General features: G+C 38.6%; 1 protein-coding gene across 11 annotated transcripts in view; it reads right to left on the bottom strand.

The window, feature by feature from the left end:
* The window catches only part of gpatch8 (G-patch domain containing 8), a 154,254-nt gene that overhangs the window by 29,264 nt on the left and 103,472 nt on the right, over nucleotides 1-21,518 (bottom strand). Inside the window, exon 1 of one of the 11 annotated variants that reach the window (XM_033035409.1) lies at nucleotides 16,792-16,999. The exons of the other annotated variants lie outside the window; for them this stretch is intronic. Coding sequence (XP_032891300.1) covers nucleotides 16,792-16,902 — 111 coding nt within the window. The 5' untranslated portion in view covers nucleotides 16,903-16,999. Of the gene's footprint in view, nucleotides 1-16,791; nucleotides 17,000-21,518 lie in introns of those variants that run through there. 11 annotated transcript variants of the gene reach the window in all.

Genomic DNA, 21,518 nt, shown 5'->3' with positions numbered 1-21,518 from the left:
TGCAGCATAATAAAGGCATCGGTGCACAATATCATCAATTCAAGCAATTTCTATGCGAATTCCATTAATTCGGAACTAACAGATGTTTTTAACCGACTGGCTAAATAAATGCTATATCTGCCTGGTATGAAAGTGCATTACTGCCATTGACAACAATAGTAGCCAATATTAGACATCTTCATACAACATATGTATTCTGCACCTTCTCTCTGAAGTGTAAGCTATTAAAAAACAGCAAGTGCACAAAGCATCAATTCATCCTTTCCCAGGCACCTCCCAAAAAGAAAATGAGTCAATTGCAAAAGGCTGACTTTAAGTGAAAATATTTTAGTTACCAAAGTAATTTAAAACAAAGGAGCAATTCCTATTTGATGAAAATACTTTGAAATCAATAATCTTACTAATCAATGAACATTATATATTTTCCAAACTGTATCAACATAAATATAAATATAAATATTTTTAATCTGCATTTGTAACAAGCATCCCAATCCTTGATATCCTAAATAATGAATTTGCGTTGAACAATGCAAAGCAGTGAATTGCACTGTGGATATATGAATTAAACTAAAAGGCATATAACTGGGAGCACATTACCAAATGTTCATAATTACCAAGGAACACACTGTTGAAGTGTGGAGTCTTGCCATAATGTGTGATCAAAGTACACTAAAATACATTTCATCCCCCAACGAAGAACTGCAGGTGAAATGACAAGGCAGCTATCCATTTTTTTTTAAAGCACACCAACGCTTCTACTTCCTTAGAAGGCTTGGACAGTTTGGCATGTCCTCAACAACTCTTACCAACTTCTACAGATGCGCCATAGAAAGCATGTTATCAGATGCATCACAGCATGGTTTTGGAACAGCTCCATCCAAGACAGCAAGAAATTACAGATAATTGTAGATGCAGGCCAGACCATCATACAAACCAACTTCCCTTCCATTGACTCCATTTATACCTCACGTTGGCTCTGCAAGTCCAACAGCATAATCAAGGACGAATCACACCCTAGCTACTCTCTTCTCCCCTCACCCATCAGGCAAAAGATATAGAAGTATAAAAATGCACATCTCCATATTCAGGGACAGTTTCTTCCGAGCTGTTATCAGACAGCTGAACCATCCCACTACAACCAGAGAGCAATGCTGAACTACTATCTACCTCTTTGGTGATCCTCAGACTATCCTTGATCAGACTTTGCTAGCTTTTCCTTGCACTAAACATTATTCCCTAATCACTGGCTCGACTGTAATCATATATCGTCTTTCTGCTGACTGGATAGCATGCAACAAAAGCTTTACACTATACCTCGGTACATGTGACAATAAACTAAACTGAAACTGCTTATGACCAACAGCGTGCTGTTGTTTATAGCCTTAATTATTATGTTAATCAGAAATTAAAAGTCAAAAATATAAATTTTGATGAAATATCACATCAACATTGATTTAGCAAGTGTGTTGGGGGAGAACAGTCACAATGCAGGTGAAGAAGTTCAAATCAAGACAGATTTTTTATCCCATATCCCATAAATGGTAAGAATACAATGCAAAAAATTAGTTTGTAATATTTGTAAACTGATACATAACCTAGAGCAAAATAATCCTTTATTGTCGATTTTAGTCTCAGATCAAAAGATAAAGACACAAGATAAAGCATATACGGCAGTTTAAGCAGTTGTTGAGATATGCATAAATGATTAAGTGGAAAAATGTAGGGTGAAGTGGGATACGTGGCAGCACTTGTGGGAATTGTGATGCAAAGATTCTTCAGGCTGCAGATAGGCTGAAGGAATTCTGATGGTCTAATAAAATGTCCCATCTGAGCAATGGGTAAATTTATAGTGGACAGATGACTGCCATCTTGGGAATCAAGGAAAGGAATGATTATGTGGAAGGAAAACAGTAGACAACAGCTGATTTCCCCTCTATCCCCACTCTTTGGGCTGATATTGTAAAAGCAAAACCAGGGATGATGATGAAAACCTATTGGTTCTTGTTCCTATGATACGGCTCCATATAAAAATTAGTTCAAATGGAACATCTGCATTGATGGGAATAATGTAATCTCAATCCACTTGACATTTTTCAATACTGGGAAGTGTTCATGGTTCATGGCAATGAAGTTTAGATAGTATCGACCTAGAGGTTTAGAGGGATATGGGCCTAGAGGTTTACGGGCCTAACGGTTTAGAGGTTTATGGGCATAGAGGTTTAGAGGGATATGGGAAATGTGGATAAGAAGGACGGGTGGATGGGGCATCTTGGTCGGCATGGGAATGTTGGGCCGAAGGACCTATTTCCATGCTGCATTACTCTATGACATTCAAGAGACCACAAATATGATATGAGCAAAATAAACAAGTTCATGTTAATTAATGGAAATGATCAGCAGGGATTTGTTTTTAGGAAGGAATTAGATTTAAACATTTAAAATGTCTGATTTAGATGGTAACACATTACCACAATAATACTGTTTAAAGATTTGACTAATCTACAGATTCTACAGAGGATTGGTAGAGTAAGTTAATGCATGCTGTCCACTATTCAATGTCAAAAGGATTCACACTATCTGTTTTTAGTTCTGCGTAAGTTACGATTTCTTGTTTTCCGATGTTGAGAGAATGGTGGAAAGAAATTGTCTTGTACAACTTTTTTTAAAGACACTACCAATTTCCAATTTTCATAAAAACATGAAATCCTATTGATTCTCCAACCAAAAGGTGATAAGATTTAAAAACACACTAGTACTAGTTCCTTATATACAACACATTCAAATTTCCTGACTAAAGAAAATTGTTTTGGAGCAATATAAAAATTAAAACGAATGGCAGGTCAGCAGTGTAACTTCTTCTAACAAGGAATGCAAGGAACAAATCTCTTCACTTAACATTAAAAAAAACCCAAAAGTATTATAATAATGGATTAATAAGGTACAGAAATGTACAAATGAAACACATAGTTTAACTCTTCCTGATACAATTTCCCAGATCCATACTAAAATGGGCCTGAACATCGAGCTGCCGTAGCGGCGACTGCAGAGGGCTCAAAGGCCCCAACCACGGGTGATCAAAGAGGAAGATGACTGAACTTTATTGCCTTCCCTCACAGTGGGAAATGTTGATTCCGCTGTGTGGGGATGTTCATGTTAAATTCTATCATGTATTGTGCTATCATGTATTCGTATGGCTGTTTGGTAACTCAAATCTCACCGTACCAATTGGTGCATGTGACAATAAATGTACCTTGAACTTGAACGCTCCCTTGGACAATGCCAACAGGTCTGTCACGGACATGATTTACAGTAATTGCAGTTTCTTTCTATTCTATGTTTTTGCTTTGCCTGGAGAACACAATCTAGTGAATAACCTTTCAGTAAGTCTTGTTTACATTAATTCTCAGTGAGAGAAAGAAAAATCAACGAAGCTTGCAACAAACAGTCTCCCTGAAGCATTCCTACAAATGAAAGGCAAAGCTGTGACCACTCTCCATTTTGTTCTCATTTGATGAAGACTGACTATTTGATCAGAATCTGTCCATAATCAATCTTGCACTAATCAGAAGTTTCAATTAAGGAATAATAATGTTCTAAATGGAATTTCGAAAACTTCGAAGCATCATGTTTCACCCAACATTCCCTACATCAGGCTTATTTATCATCCCCTTTCAAATGTGGCTATAATACAACAAAAAAATTAGGATCATTTCAAAGCATAGATTGGGGAATGGTTGATGGATAGGAGAGGATAGGAACAGATCAGGTCACTTTCAGTTTGGGAGTTTGTGATTTGTAGGGTGTCACGGGATCGCTCCGGGGTATTTAGTAGTAGTGTGAACTCTGAGGGGCAGCAAAGAAACTTCGGGGAGCTCCAGAAAGATTACGTGGGCTAGGATATGACCGGTTGATTATAACGTTATAAAAATGTGGAATTATTTACTCTAATCCAAAAATAGGAGTACAGTTTTAAATGGTAAATAAATGGTGATAAAATAATGCAAGACCATTGTGTTCAGAGAACCCCCAGCATCCTTACACACAAATCAAAATTAACATGCAGGCACAGCGATGCGTTATGAACGGACACTACATGTAAGTCTTAACGCAAGAGGATTTGAATGTGAAAGTTATTCCAAATTTATAGAGCCCTGGCAAAACTGCATCTGGAATACTGTGTACTGCTCAGATCTCCCCATTTCTCACTATGCAAGTGATAGAATACAGCAAGACTTCCCTTTATCCAGTGCAATTCAAACCGCAGTGCCATTCTGCAGCACATCATTTGTGCTGTTGTGCTCTGACTAATACTGCAGTGATATCAAATTTGTTTTTCACTGAACATTACAGGGTAATAAACTCAGCATTACAGATCAGCTCAGTGGCGTAGAGACAAAGGGACAGACCATAAAGGATCCAACTGGAAATGTAATAACTCACTCAATTTATAAATAATAGTTTTGATAATCTCTGCCTTCCTGTATATTACAATTTTTCTTACCCCATTGTTCGAAAATAAACAAGGGCAAGTTACTAACATGACATTTAGAGAGGTAAAATACATATCATTGAAAATGAGTCATGAATTATGACTGCTGCATTTAATCCCAAGAAATCACCGAGCCAGTAAAAAATCTGCAATTTAAACTCCATGATGTATAATCCGCACTGTTTATTTGATTATGCTGAAAGCTTTGGCAATATTTCTTCCTGATACATTTATGCAAAGCATGAGCTCCAATGCATCAGTGTGATGCAGAAAACACCAATGCCAGTTAAAATGTAAATAGATACTGCTGAATAAAGCCTTGAGTTTCATTTTGAAATTTACTGCAGACAAAATGCTAGATCACAAGACTGGACCTAAACATTTGTCATCAGCAATTAATTGAAGAAAACCTACACAGTGGTTTCAATTTTGATAACATTTGTGCACATTTTGTGATGCCATTGCAAATAGTTTTTCATTGTCATATATCACAAAATGGCATTCTTTCCTTATGTTGCAGGATTCCAACAGAATTGTATAACAAACACATTAAATTCAAAGGACATTACTTCAATTGGGTTGATGTATTTTTCCCCAAAACACACAATATTATAGATCAACGATTTATAGTTCCAGACTCTTACAACAGTTCCAATAGAGTGATTTCACGGTTGACGCTTGTAAGTGTTGATTGTTGGTATATGCCCCATACAAAAGCACAATTATCTGCACCCACTGTGAGACTATGTATTCATTTAAGTTGAAAAGTGCACAACAGATCCTTGCAATTTTATCAATTTTTGGTACTTGAATTTATGAATTTGCAGTTGTACAGGGTCTTGGTGAGACCACACCTGGAGTATTGCGTACAGTTTTGGTCTCCTAATCTGAGGAAAGACATTCTTGCCATAGAGGGAGTACAGAGAAGGTTCACCAGACTGATTCCTGGGATGTCAGGACTTTCATATGAAGAAAGACTGGATAGACTCGGTTTGTACTCGCTAGAATTTAGAAGATTGAGGGGAGATCTTATAGAAACTTACAAAATTCTTAAAGGGTTGGACAGGCTAGATGCAGGAAGATTGTTCCCGATGTTAGGGAAGTCCAGAACAAGGGGTCACAGTTTAAGGATAAGGGGGAAATCTTTGAGGACCGAGATGAGGAAAACATTTTTCACACAGAGTGGTGAATCTCTGGAATTCTCTGCCACAGAAGGTAGTTGAGGCCAGTTCATTGGCTATATTTAAGAGGGAGTTAGATGTGGCCCTTGTGGCTAAAGGGATCAGGGGGTATGGAGAGAAGGCAGGTACAGGATACTGAGTTGGATGATCAGCCATGATCATATTGAATGGCGGTGCAGGCTCGAAGGGCCGAATGGCCTACTCCTGCGCCTATTTTTTATATTTCTATGTTTCTATGAGTTGGTTATCATGTACTCCAGTGACACAGTACGGCTTAGAATTAGGGATTTTTGCCTGACAGCACCAATCACACACTCTACATGAATGTGTAAATGTGCAATTTCACAAGTTTTTTCCACATCCAGCGCAGATAGTTGTGTATCCCCTCTTGCAAATGCAGGAATTTCTGCTTCACAACTGTAAAATCTGGCACCATCTTTTATGTTAAAACCTCGATCAGCTAAAATTACATCACCAGGGTGGTCAAAAAAGTAAGATGAAAGTGTGATTGGTTTATCTGTGCCTCTGCCCCCCACATACAGCAGATAAAAATGGAATAACTCCACATGGTGTTACACCTATCAAAAATTTGATGGTGTTATGGTGTTTATAGTTCGACCAAGTCTCGGCATGTGGCTCTAAACTGGTAGATCTATAACAAAATAGATCGAGGCAATTTATAATCACTGCCACATGCTTCCCAAATGTCCGCCGAAATTGCATGGGCATGGTGTTTAACAGCAAAAAACTGACCATTTTGACGGTATTTTCCAGGTAAAAACGAACGTGTTGCGTGGGTGGCGAGTGTATGCTTGCTTGTCCTCCTTGAGAGACTCCATGGGTCACACACTTTGACCTTTTGATCTACCGTGCAATCACTCTATAAACCAGGAGGTTAAAATTAAACTACCGTATATCCTTTTTCATTATTTCTATTTGCTAACACTTTTGGTGGATTTTCTGTGGGGTAATGCAGGCCAGCTATAATTTTGATCTGATCCTAACACATGTGAAACCGTAACACTTTGCAACTGTTGTCCATGACACAGTCTCCATAGTTGAAGGACAGCCCAGTTGTCTATAGTTGGGATTAGAAATCTTTTTGTATTACAGTAATCAAATTATTTTAATATGTGGAGATTTTACTTGTGGACTCTGCTTTAATTCTCCAATCTCCCACTTTACTCAAGTCTAAGGTCATCCAAAACTACAATTTCATATCATTAAATTCGTAGGTTTCTAATTGATTTTAAAATTGTCACCTTTGTTATCAATTACTTTGCTTCAGCAATCTCCACAAACCCTGTAACCTGCTAAAATACACACTTATTTTGCACATGTATATCCCTGATTTTAATCATTTTAGTATCTCGATTTAGCAACCGTGAAGTTACAAGCACTAGTACTCTTTTACCAGACATCTCTACCATTTTCCTCCTTTAGGATCCTCTTTAAAATCTATATTTTCAGTTTCAAGAGTTTTAGTTATGAGTTCTGAAGTTTGACTTAATTTAACAGATGAACAAATTCAAATTGATCAAGCTTTCTTTAAGAACCTTCTGTGGGAAAAGTAATTTTGTACTATTTAAGTATACTCTATGCTTGTAAAAATTGCATTTCATTCTCACAATAATTGCATAAACTGAATGGCTTAGAGCTGGCCCAGATTCCGTGCACATATTGGGTAGTAATAAAGTGCCAGTCTAATGCATTTGGAAATTTAATTTCACCTCAAGAGTTCAGCAGACGATTAATTTAATTCTACCCTAAAGCAACTGATACGAAACACAATCCTAGCCACCTACCAAATATAGTAATTGAGCAAATAACACGTACTTCTGCAACAAAGGTTAACAGAGTCTCAATTACAAGCACAGATTTGGATTTTCTTTTGAGTCCGTGTAATAACTTGCCATAATTTGTTATATTTGCAAAATAATATTTTGCTTGACAGTAGCATGAAGCCATTTCCAATGTAATGAGGTATTAAAAAAGATCCTGTTGACCATTATTAAACTATTTAAATTATCAAAGCCAATGTCACATTTCACAAGTGTTTGCTTTACACACTAACACTGATGATTGCTTATTATTCATGAATCAGAAGAAACAAAATCATCTTTGTCTCTATTTTAAAACTAAAACACTTGCAATATTTAGATATTTATTTCCAAATGTGTAGAGCCCCGGCCAGATTGCATCTGGAATACTGTGTGCTCTCAGGTCTCCCTATCTGAATAGCAACGTGACAGAAAGTTTATTCAGACTGATCCTTGGAATAAGCTGTATGAAGCACATCTGCATATACTTACTTTCATTTAGAAGATTAAAAAGTGTTCTCTTTGGAACAGAGAATATTTTCTTGGGGCTTTACAAAGCAGGAGGATATTTCCCCGAAGTAGTGTATCCAGGACAATGAGCCAGTCATACATTCAGAGGTCAACCACTCAGGACAGAAATTAGAAATGTGGTTACCTAGAGAGCAGCAAATCTTTGAAATTGTCTGCTTAGGTGAATTCCAGAGGCTCAGTCACTGGGTTTAGCAAAGGCAAAGCTCAAGAAGTTAAGTAAAGGAAATTGAGAGATATTAGAGTGGAAGGCCTGAGTTGAAAGGAGAGACTAGAATAGGCTGGTACTATTTAAACCCTGGAGTGGAGGTGGCAGAGGGGTGACAATATAGAGGTTTATAGATGGATGATCAGTCTTTCTCCCAGGGTCAGGTTGACTAAAACAAGAGGGTATAGCTTTAGGATGAGACGGGAATGATTTTTAGGGAACCTGACTAGCTTAGGTAGGCACCTTCTTCAGATTTGAGGTTGCGCCAAAGGGCATTCTTTCCGTGTTGCATAAATCTGACTCCATATGGGTTTAATGCTGGAATGTGGCGCTGAAATAGATCAGTCACCATCTTATTGAATAATTGGGCCAACATCGTGATCTGAATGATCTAATCTGGCTTTTATGCTGTATTTTATCTCTACTGATCAAGTATTGTGAGCAATTTGGCTTTCACTTAAATTAGCTGAAACATTGTGATTACAGATAAACAATAGCTGATACTATTATCCCCCGTACTTTGTCAAAATGCATTTTCTTTCCAGGAACATAATAATATTTCAAGAGTGTTTAATTGCTATATGCAATGAAATTCTTACTTGCAGAAACATAACGGGCCTGTAAACACACTACTCATAGATAACATGATACATTTAAAATATAAAAACGCTAATATTAGTGCAAGCAACCCCAAGGACAATGCCACCTGCTGTCTAGATATATTGACAAGCAAATCATTCAAATAATTCTAATATTACTGAGACAATAGGCAAAATGTCATTCACATATCATATTTTTGACATATGAAAAACCTGCCTGTAATAAAAAGGTGAAAATGAAAGCAGAATTCAATGCAATATTAAATATAATGAATAACAAAGTGCTGGAGGAACTCAATATGTCAGACAACATCTCTGAAGGACATGGATAGGTGATGTTTCAGGTCAGGACCCTTCTTTAGACTGATTGGTGTAGATGGGCAGGGGTGTGGAGAAAGATAAAAAAGAGGTGAGGGCAGGGTAAAGCCAGGCAAACAATAGATGGCTACAGGTCAGTAGGGTTTTGATTACCATCCATTGTGCAGGCCATCAATGGATATTTTTAAGGCAGAGATGGATAGATTCTTGATTAGTACGGGTGTCAGAGGTTATGGGAAAAATGCAGGAGAATGGAGTTTGAGAGGAAGAGATAGATCAGCCATGATTGAATAGCAGAGTAGATGATGGCCGAACGGCCTAATTCTGCTCCTATAACTAAAGAACTCATGATTGGGAGATGGGCAGAGATTAAAGAAAGGAGTGAAGGGTGTGTAAGATAGCGAGGAGTAAAATGAGAAGAGGAAGGTGTGGAAGTTAATAATGATTTAAAGATACAAAATGGATTCCGCTGAAACTAAGACAGCTTTCACCGTCTTCTATTAAATTGCTAAGCTAGCAAAAAGGCACTAACCCTTGCTTTCAGTACATTAACAAGGTCAGCAGACTGTCGGTGTTCCTCCTTCCAATAACATAAGCGAGATAACAAGCACAATTTCATTAATGTCTCCTCTATAACATAAACATAGGAGAAAATTCAGACTGACCCTTGTTCCACAAGATTATGATGTGCGTCGTAAGTGGAAAAATCCAAAATGGTTGTTCTGCAGAAATATAACCTTCTCATATAACCATATATGGCTGATCCTTCCTCTGTCAGAAGAACCTGTCATTCTTCTGATGCTGTCAATCTTAAGGATCTGTCAATCTTAAGAAGCAAGAGGCTGTACTAAACTTTATAGATAACATATTGCTGAAATCATTGTCCCTGTGTGTGGGATTTCTCTGTATAGTCTGTTATCAGCATACTCTAAAGAGTTTTTACCACATCCGCCTGGCGAAATAAAGAAATATTACTGCTTTATACTGATTTATTTGCGTTTCTGTCTGTTTAACAATATTTGGACCACGATAAAGAGATCAGGGTGAATAGGGAAATGGGCGGGATAGAGGATAAAATGGGTGTACGCCCAGGTGGGTTACAGAGAAGGAGGAAAAAGGGGGGGGGGGGGGGGGGTTGGTTACCAAAAATTGGAGGTCAGTGTCAATAACATTGAGCTGCAAGTTACCCTAGAGGAATATGAGCTGCTGTTCCTCCAGTTTGCATGCAGCCTCACTCTGGCCCTGGACATAAAGGTCAGTATGGTCGAAAGATAAAATTGTTAATAAGCTGACAGAGCACGTATTTGGCAAAACAGACATCTGGTCTACACTCGGCCTTGCTGATGTAAAGGAGGCCACCTTGGATCCACTGAATGCAGTAGATGGGTTTGAGGAGGTGCATGTGAACTTCTGTCTCACCTGGAAGTGTCCCTGCACGGATGAGAGTGAGGAGGTGTAGGGGACAGGTGTTAAATCTATCTAAATATATCTTCTTTAACATACAGCAGAGTGCAGTATCAAAGTGGACAACTATAAAGACAAACATAGCAGCTTCAACTTCCTTTCAGAACCTCAATCTAGTTTTCAGAATTATACACAGCACTCTGCTTCCATCAGATGAATCACATCCACATATTTATGGATCCTATGATTTCCAGGGAAAATTTGAATAATTTAGCTTGCGAACATATTTATAGTTAAAATCTCGTGCCAGACACTGCCTTTTGGAATGTTGCATTGTACATCACCGATTCATCCTCCAAATAATAGTCAACCACTTTTCCCCATCGGTAATTATCCAATATTGTGATCCTAGCATTAATTTACTGTGTCTAGACTTCCCAGGTTATTCACATTGCATGCTAACTTAGCTCCCGACTCCTCCAAGCAACACAGCTAGAGGCCGGTTAAATATACCACAGCAACCTTCAGAACAATTATACAGAAAGTAATCCCAGAGTGCCTAGAAATTCCATATGTGGTGTAAGAATATCAACTCTTTGCATTCTGCCTCTGAAACACAAAGCAAGTTGTCAGTTTCTAGGCAACTTTCTCACAAGCTTCAACTCTTCATTTCCAACTCCAATATGAATCACAAACTATTTGATATCCCCATGGATAAGCACCACATGTAAGCACTCCAAATGCCCACTGCAACGTTTGCTGGTCATCTCAAATTTCTTTCCCAGCCTTAGGTATTCCACTATCTTTGTTCAGTGCCAGACTTTATTTCACTCTCGCCATTCCCTGCCTACAACTTTCCACTGCCTCCCTGCACACAACCCAATTGCAAGTCCAAGTTTCTCCATTACATGAATATTCTGTGGTGGCTCCGTGCATGCAGCATCCTCCTACACACTCAAACTCATTAACCTTGCTCATAACTTGCTAACACAGAACCTGTTTATTGCAGGGTAAATAAACTTTGACTTTAATCCATCCAAAGTCTCAGATACTACTATTCAAGTCCACACCTGCACTAACATTTCACCCTGATCTCTCTTTCATTCAGCCTCCTGCTATTTCGACACAACTCAAACGATCCATGGACAGCATTGCAAAGACAAAGTGGTTTTGAAAATGAACAGGAGGAGTGGGAGGCAAATTAAAGGTTAAGTAGCCTAGCTCCTCAAACATCTCCAACATTGATGCAGAAAAACATATTAAAAATTATACATGAAGTACAGGAAGGTTAGAAAAGATTGTAGATGTATTGCAGCAAGAGGCAATGGTAAGAGATAACCTGTCCCTATTTGGCTGAAACAAGCCTGGCTTACAAATCAGGATGCCAATTGCAACAGGAGGACTAGTATGCTGGGAGTACTAAAAATAAACTGCATTGATTATCCGCATTTAGTGCATTCAAAGTTGTTTAGCGTTGAAGGGAGTATTGGATGGGGTGGAATCCTTTGATCTGCAAAGGAGTGCAGAGCAAAATTAGACTGATTGAGCTGCTAAGGGGCAGGTGTAAGGTTAGTGGGAAAGGACGAGTGTAATTACAATTAAACTGAGGAAGTGTCTATTAATTTAAATGAAGAGGCAATGTACTATAAAGTAGAAAGCAACCATGGAAGACACTATCATTACCTGCTCCGAGAATCTATACGACAAGATATAGTGGATGGAGGGCATTGGATGATGGGCCCATCCAGACCTTCAAGATGTAAAAACACACATGGTGGAATAGGAGCAGTATTGCAATATTGAGGAGTGATCTTGTACCTCCACCTTCCTTAACCTCCTTAAACATACCAGCCTCTATATCAAATGTAGTCAATAACTGGGCATGCCAGACCCCGGGGCAGAAAACTTCAAAGATTTACAATCCTAATTATTTTGGTCAACCCATGCCTCCTCAGCTCCACTCACCAAGTAGGAGAAACAGTCAAGGTCCTTTAAATATTTTAATGAGAATATCTATCATTCATACAAAATCAAGGCACACTGATCTAGTTCATAGTCTCCCTCAGGTCAATTCCTTTGCAGAAATTAATCTACTACCTTCATTCCATTTCCTGAGGCAATATTTAGTTCCTGGGGTAAGGATATCAAGGCTGCGTAGTACATTCATATACTCCTTTCTAATTCCTTTGTCTTAAAAAACAAAATTCAATTTACTTTCCCCATGTGCCTGTTCCACCTGCATCTCAACCTCTTTTGATTTCTGCAAAAAGACTTCCAATTTCTTGTTTAAGAAGGAACTGCAGATGCTGGAAAATCGAAGGTAGACAAAAATGCTGAAGAAACTCAGCGGGTGAGGCAGCATCCGCTAAGTTTCTCCAGCATTTTTGTCTACCTCCAAGTTCCTCTCATTGGCATGATTTTTCAGTCTTTCCCACTTTAATCAATACTTTGCTTCATAATGTTTCCAATCAAAGTTAACGGGTGCTCATTTCTCCACATTGCCGTGTGCCACATTTTTGTTCACCCACTTCAACCCACCTATAACACCCACAAGCCCGGATACATTTTTTAACTCCCTTCACCCATAATGTCAATACAGACCCCAAACATTAGTCCTTGTGGTCGTCAGCCAGTATTCACTGCCATACAACCAGAAAATGACGTATTTTTCCTATCCAACATCGAATAACCAATCTTCTGTATATTAAACCAACATTGAGAATTTTCTTTTGGCAAAAACTTCACACACTGCTGACAGCTGAATACTGTTTGAAAACACAAATACTTAACATCCTGTTTAAGAAGGAACTGCAGATGCTGGAAAATCAAAGGTAGACAAAAATGCTGGAGAAACTTAGCGGGTGAGGCAGCATCTATGGAGCGAAGGAAATAGGCAACGTTTCAGGTCGAAACCCTTCTTCAGACTTAACATCTTAACATCTGCTGACACTCTTATACACTTAAACCTTCAAAATTGTCCAACCTATTTGTCAAATATGATTTCCCACATAAATCCGTGATCACTTTATCTAATGATATCATTTTTGTAAGTGTTACCATATTGCCAAGAGTACCGGTGAAACTTTCCAGAATCTTGAGGAGCAGCAAAGCATGGACCTGACACAATTCCTGCCGTCCACCGGCATGTCCACAATGAGTGGATGGACTGCATGTTAGGGCTGCTGTTAGGCTAGCTAGGCCAAGCAATGCTATACTCAACACCGATATATGGGCCTCAGGACTGCATGATGGCTGGCACAGTAGCCTTTGCCTGAAATTGGCCTGTATCTCAACAGAATTTCGGGATTCTATGCTGTCTCTCTATTCTGTGCAGTGTCATCCCTTTGGATGCATTGAAAGCTGTTGTCCAACCTTCTCCTTGTTTAGTTACAAGACTCAACCAAATCCAGAGATTTCTTGATGTCCCATCAAGAAATTCAAAGATAAATGACCACCCATTAAGCTAGCTACCAAAGAGAAATCTCCAATTTGGGGAAAGATGGGCATTGAAACAAAGGTCAGGATGCAGAATGTTTATTCATATCCAACAGAAGGTGAAGAAAGAGAAGTAGGATCCAGGCAGTCTGTCAACATATGGAGGAGATTTTGCAAGTCCCCAGCAATGGCCAGCATTCATCATGCTGACCAAGTTATGTCGATAATTTACACGAGACGTGAGTGACAGTTAAATGATTATTTATGTGCAATAATTTGTCAGACAAGGACAGTCATGCAAGAGACTGTTCTTCAGACTCAAAGCAGCAATTCAATGATACTTTATTGTCGCATGTACAGTGAAATGCTTTGTTTTGCACACAACCCAGTAAAATCATACAGTAGACCTCACCTGGTACACGTTTTCAGTGCCAACAAAGTTACAAAAGTTCACCAAATATATTTGACTGGGTGGTGGGTCACCTACATTTGTTCTGACGGTTAGATACTGCAATCCAATATTCTGCCCTGATTCCTAGCAGCACAGCCTAACACTACTAAACAGTATGCATGTGTCCAATTTGTTGACTTTGTGGCTGGTATAACCAGACAAGTTTAGCCTAGCACAGAAAGGAAACTTTACTGGATTAAAGTTCAGTTCCTACAGTACAAAATGCTGCCTATGACCATGGCAAGATGGAAGAACACTTCCGTTTCCACGATTCCCACAGGCACTGCCTCAAGACACATATCTCAATGCCGAGTGGCCCAGCCCACAACACCAACTCTCCTGAGCAGCCTCTCCACAAATGAGCCAAGAGGCAAATCATGGCTGGGTTTGCAATATGACAGAAGTTCACACCAGGATGTCTGAACTACAGCTCTGTCTGCAGCTCATCTCCACATGTATAATGCTATAATGAATCCGTGAGCGCTATTTTCTGGAAATGCATGCCGACTGCAAAGTGAGATACCACGGCAGAGAAAAAGATATGTGTAATTAGTGTCATGGGATCAAAAGATTTTTGACAGAGAATTATAAGGCCAGTGAACAACCATCTGCGAAATCAACCAAAGTACACTTAAATGCTGTGATTAAAAAGTCAATGTAGTGACAGTCATGTATAATTCTGCTATGTCAACCAAGCATGCAAACAAATGATCAGAGAACACTAGTAAAAAAAAACCTATATCACACAATTCCTCGTGGCATAGAATTGCACTTCTCAGCCAAGAGTCTCTGCCCACACTTAGAGCATGCCCACCCCGTTTATTTCCCTGCAACCTCTTTTCTCTATGTTCATCAACTCCCCCAATTCTCCTGCTACATTCTACACATTTTACAGTAGCCCATTAACTTAACCAGCATTTCTTTAGAATGTGAACGCAAAGCAGAGCACGAGAAGTTACATGGTCATAGGGAAAATGTGCAAACATTACAAAGAGCACACAAAGCCAAGGTCAAGCCTGAATGGCTGGAGTGGTGGAATAATACCACAAACTGCTGTGCTGCAGTGCTGTCTAACTAACTGTCCAATTTAGTTCTATTTAGTGGAAAACATTATCAATGGAATAAGAGAAAACTCCATACAATTGTCATTCTCTTTTAAAAGACAAACTTCACTGCTCAAGCTGGTGAAAATGTTCTGTGGAAAATGTGCATACTAGTGATTTGTTTTCATTAAAAAAGTTAATATATCTAATTTTGATTTTATAACAATTCTAAAAAAAATTACGGTTTGCATAAGTCCTATTGTCGCAGCAAATTTAAGTTGCTTTATTTCTTTTGGACCCAAACGTTGACATATTTAGAAAGGATCAGTTGCAATATTACCATTTGATCATTCCAAATTGTCTGAAAAATCCTAATTTCTGTCAATGGCAAATCAAACTAATAACTTTTCCCTTAATCACAGGTATAATTTTAAAATTTCTTCTCCAATTAATTAATATTAAACGATTTGTAGATCACTAAAGCTATCTTTATGCTTAACCATTCCCTAAAAATAAGGGGAAAGCAGAAATAAAAAGCTTTGGGTAGCCCTTGCAATTTTAATAACTTTTCATTTTCTGCACAAACTCCAAATTTAATTAAATCTAAATAAATTGTGGGGGTTTTGAATAAAAATGAATTGGAGAAATAATACAAACGACATCCTGAGAAGAAATTCAAAATTCATTGTTCATGAATGCAATATAAACAAAATATAAAGTTCAATTCAAATTTAATGATCAATATAGTGCACAATGTTAACTGGATAAAATCTTAAACAGGTCAACAACCCTGTTGAGAGGCAATACTCATTTTGTGAACTTGTTAAAGTTTCCTGACCCTGTTGCAGAACATTAGTTTGACAAAAAGGCTTGAGCAGGAGAGTGCAAGATAAAATTAATATTAATTAATAAACCTATGAATTAGAAACATTATGCAGTTGATTTTAAATACCTGTATGATGTATTATACGACATAAAAAGTACTGAAGTGGCAAAGTTTATTTCACAAAGTTATAACAGGTATATAATGGTATTTTAAATTCAAAATTAGGTTCACACACTTTTCAAATCGAAAATAACTGCAAGCTTCCATGGCAATGAGAGGATGTTCACAATATACCTTAATCACACCATTAAAAACATATCCAGATTCTATATTAAATATGAGCTAATTATATTAGGCATAATATTCAAAATGCAAATTATAGCTAGTTACAGACTATCAAAAGTCCCTGGAAATAGCAGCATCTTATTTCATACTGAATATTCATCTGTAATTTTAAATGTCACAATAAAGCCAAAATAAATTAAATACCAGCTCCTTGCTTCCTTTCTTGAGAATCGGTCCTCTGAAAACACCTTTGATATTCCTGAGATGTCCATTGATGAGATGAGTTGAACTGATGACTAAATAACAGCATGCCATATGCTTGCAAATCTATTGTGCACAGCACATACGTACAACAGTTTGAACAGTCAGATCAGCAGCAGCGCGACTGCCCAGCAAACTGATATACAGTAAATCCTTTGCAACAAAGCAAATGCTCCCATCACTGCACACATCTCCGGTGAAGAAAATCCAGAAGAGACTGCACGTGCAGCAATCCATTTATTTTTCTCATAAATGTACAAAAATGAACTAAATTTGACTACATTTCCACTAGCATTTTAGAGGGGGGAAAATACAGACAGTAGCTCGTAAAATACACGCCAGTGTAAGTAACTGACGAGGCATCTCACAAACACACCTCACAGAGGAATGAACAAAATCCTCTGGACCAGAAATGGCTGATAAAACTCTGATTTACTACCTACTGCCTCAGGCAATATAGCAATGACAGACCATGCCTGGCAATAAGAGTGTAAAAGAAAGAAAAAGTCATTTTCTTGATAAAAAATTACTGAATTCAGTAAAAATAAGAGAAAATTATTCTGATGCACTTGTGGCTTTGATATTCAGGAATTGCAAAAACAAGGGAAAATGCAGTCTTTGACTTAAACTCAAATTATCAATTATATATTTTTAATAAACCTAAGCAGAAATATATTCAATTTTACATTCAGCAATTTGAAAATATACACACTGGAATTTGTCAAACAGCGGTCACACTAAATAATCATGGAGCACAGTTACTTAAACAATTTTGAGCTTGATTATTGAAATGTGGGAACACCATCACATCAGCAAAGGACTCGTATTACATCAAACTGATTCCAATTTTAATTTAAAAGCCACTGTGCACAGTATATAACATTGACTGCTATAAATGTCATAATCCTCAACTTTCAGAGCAAGTGACAAAACTCGCCTTGGTCCAATAAATAAACCTCACCCCTTATGTCATAAAATCCCATGTAAAGGAATGATTTATACAATAAATTGCACAGTAGTTCTATTAATGCAAGGCAAAGCAATCAAATTCTCTCTAAACTGAAGGACAAAAATAATCGGACAAAAACCTGTCAAAATAACGGCTGAGCTAATGGCACTTGCTGTTATTTACGTGAAAATTCTCACATTAAAAATCGGCAAATATGACGTGTGATTTCTGAAACTACCAAGTTGCAGTTTCAGATGCTCAACTTGGACACTTTTACATAAAAACTACGGCACTGTCTGCTCACAAAATTGGTTGAAAATGTTTTTACTATTTTTTTCCCCCCTCAGTAAAAACTTTATTTCTAAAAATAACTTGACACTGAACTTACAATTCTAAACTGCATTTCTTCACCCAGGCATTATATTAACTTCAAAATACTTCAATTTGACCAGTTGCTTGCCTTGTTAATGAAGTTCGAGATGGCTCACACAGTTTCCATCTTAAAAATTGCACCAGAAATTATTATATAAATTAAATGAGTAAGCACAAAAATGTGCAGGAAAGAGAGTGTAGGAAAGGTCAACGTTTAAACTAACAGGGCAGGAAACCAATGCAAGGAGACAGAGGGCCATAAAAAGAGGACAGAAGCAAAAGGTAGAAGGGAGATAAGAAAAACAAACTTGAAAGCTTTGTGCCTTAATGCGACGAGCATTCGAAATAAGGTGGATGAATTGAATGTACAGTTAGTAGTTAGGGTGACCAAGGCTGGGAGCTAAACATGCAGGGGTATTCGATATTCAGGAAGGGCAGACAGAAAGAGAGAGGAGGTGGGGTGGCATTGCTGGTTAAAGAGGAGATTAATGCAATAGCAAGGAAAGACATTAGCTTGGATGCTGTAGAATCGATATGGGTAGAATCGCAAAATAGCCATAGGCAGAAAACACTTGTTGGAGTTGTATAAAGACCACCAAACAGCAGTAGGGAGGTTGAGAATAGCATCAAGCAGGAAATTAGGGATGTGCATAGTAAAGGTACAGTGGTTATGATGGGTGACTCTAATCTACATATAGATTGGGCCAACCAAATTGGTAACAGTGCTGAGGAGGAGGATTTCGTGGAATGTATTCGGGATGGGTTTTTAAACCAATATGTAGAGGAACCGATTAGAAGGCAGGCCATCCTAGACTGGGTATTGTGTAATGAGGAAGGATTAGTTAGCGATCTTGTTGTTCAAGGCTCCTTGGACAACAGTGACCATAATATGGTGGAATTCTGCATTAGGATGGAGAGTGACACAGTTAATTGAGAGACTAGGGTCCTGAACTTGAACAATGGAGACTTTGAAGGTATGAGACGGGAATTGGGTCGGATAGACTGGCAAATTATACTTTAAGGGTTGAAGATGCAATGGAAAAGATTTAAAGCGCATGGATGAACTCCAGAAATTGTTCATCCTGTCTGGCAAAAAAGTAAAACTGGGAAGGCAGCTCAACCGTGGCTGACGAGGGGAGTCAAGGATAGTGTTAAATCCAAGGAAGAGGCATATAAATTGGGCAGAAAAAGCAGCAAACCGGACGACAGGGAGAAATTTAGAACTCAACAGAGGAGGACAAAGGGGTTAATTAAGAGGGGGGGAAAAGAGCATGAAAGAAAGCTTGCAGGGAATATAAAAACTGACTGTAAAAGTTTCTTTAGGTATGTAAAAAGGAAAAGATTAGTGAGGACGAATGTAGGTCTCTTACAATCAGAGACAGGTGAATTTATAATGGGAAACAAGGAAATGTCAGAACATTTAAACAAGTACTTTGGTTCAGTCACAAACAAAACACAAACAATCTACCGGAAATCCAAGGGGACCAAGGATCTAGTGGGAGGGAGGAACTAGAAGGAATCCACATTAGTCAGAAAATGGTGTTAGGTAAACTGTTGGGATTGAAGGCAGATAAATCCCCAGGGACTGATGGTCTGCAACCCAGAGTACTCAAGGAAGTGGCCCTAGAAATCGTGGATGCATTGGTGATCATTTTCCAATGTTCTCCCGACTCTGGATCAGTTCCTGCGGACTGGAGGGTTGCCAGTATAACTCCACTTTTAAGAAAGGAGGGAAAGAGAAAACGGGGAATTATAGACCAGTTAGCCTTACATTAGGTGGGGAAGATGCTCGAGTCAATTATTAAAGATGTTATAGCAGGGCATTTGGAAAGCAGTGACAGGATCGGTCAAAGTCAGCATGGATTTATGAAGGGGAAATCATGCTCGACTATTCTTTTGGAATTATTTGAGGATGCACCAAGTAGAATGGATAAGGGAGAGCCAGTGGATGTGGTGTATCTGGACTTTCAAAATGCTTATGACAAGGTCCCACACAAGAGATTAGTGTGTAAAATTAGAGATGGTATTGGGGGAAGGGTATTGACATGAATAGAGAACTGGTTGGCAGATGGGAAGCAATGAGTGGAAATTAACAGGTCCTTTTCAGAATGGCAGGCAGCGACTAGTGGGGTGCCGCAAGACTTGGTACTGAGACTAGTTGTTTACAATATATATTAATGATTTTGACGAGGGAATTAAATGTAGCATCTCTAAGTTTCCGGATGACACAAAGCTGGGTGGCAGTGTGAGCTGCGAGGAGGATGCTATGAGGCTGCAGGGTGACTTGGATAGGTTGGGTGAGTGGGCAAAAGCATGGTAGATGCAGTATAATGTGGATAAATGTGCAGTTATCCACTTTGGTGGCAAGAACAGGAAGGCAGAGTGGGTGGCCGGAGGCCTCACAGAGGTTGTACGAGCACTTGGATCAGCCGCGGCCAGCTGCGGCACGGAGAGGCCGAGCAGCAGTGGACGACATCGACAGCATTGCCAGGCCAACCCTACAACATTGACCGAGTGCCGCCGCCCGAACAACAGGGCCTTTAAGGCCAAGATAAGAGTGTACTCTTAAGAACTTTGGAACTTAAAGGGCACCAGTTGGCGCCAGAAACATGACGACTATGTACTGCCTTGAAGTCAACTATTCTTACACTACAATGTTTGCATTTTTGTGCTTATCTATAACCGTGCTTACCTATAATATGATTTTACTGTGAATCTCACTGTACTTGGGTACATATGACAATAAAGTGTCACTAAATTCAACTCTACTCCATATGTGGTGAGAATATATTCTCTTCCTGCTACTTCTGAAACATAATACCCATTAACTGGAATTGTTGTGCTGATTCTTTAAACATGAAAACATTTCAAAACATAACTTTTATCATCGACCAGATGAAAATGTAATTGCTAGTTTTGAATAATGCTAATTTTCTTATCAACACCTCTCCACGATGTGCATGGACAGAATTTGAAGCAACTTTCCTAGTGCTTGCAGACAGATGGCCAATGTTATATCATTGGGACATCCAAATGTAGAAAGTAAATGAAGCCATGTGCTCATTGTAGGGTCAGTGCACGGGGTGTCACTGTTGGCTGCTGCAAAAATAACTGACATAATTCGACAAATTGGCACAGATATCAAGGGAGTGGCAAATATTGCTGAGAGCAAAAGGGAGATCAATGCGGTATACACTAAGGTAGGTCAGGTACAACTGATGAAAATGCCTGGAGTAAGGGGAAAAATGGTCACGGTGGTATAGACAAATCAGGGCTGCCAACTCTCAGGCATTGAGCGTGAGAGTCACGCATTTCACAAAATTCTCACGCTCACACGCTGATCACAAAT

This window comes from Amblyraja radiata, chromosome 16 (assembly GCF_010909765.2).
Source record: "Amblyraja radiata isolate CabotCenter1 chromosome 16, sAmbRad1.1.pri, whole genome shotgun sequence".
In the NCBI taxonomy this organism is placed as follows: Eukaryota; Metazoa; Chordata; class Chondrichthyes; order Rajiformes; family Rajidae; genus Amblyraja; species Amblyraja radiata.
This window is presented reverse-complemented; position numbering and strand designations above follow the sequence as displayed.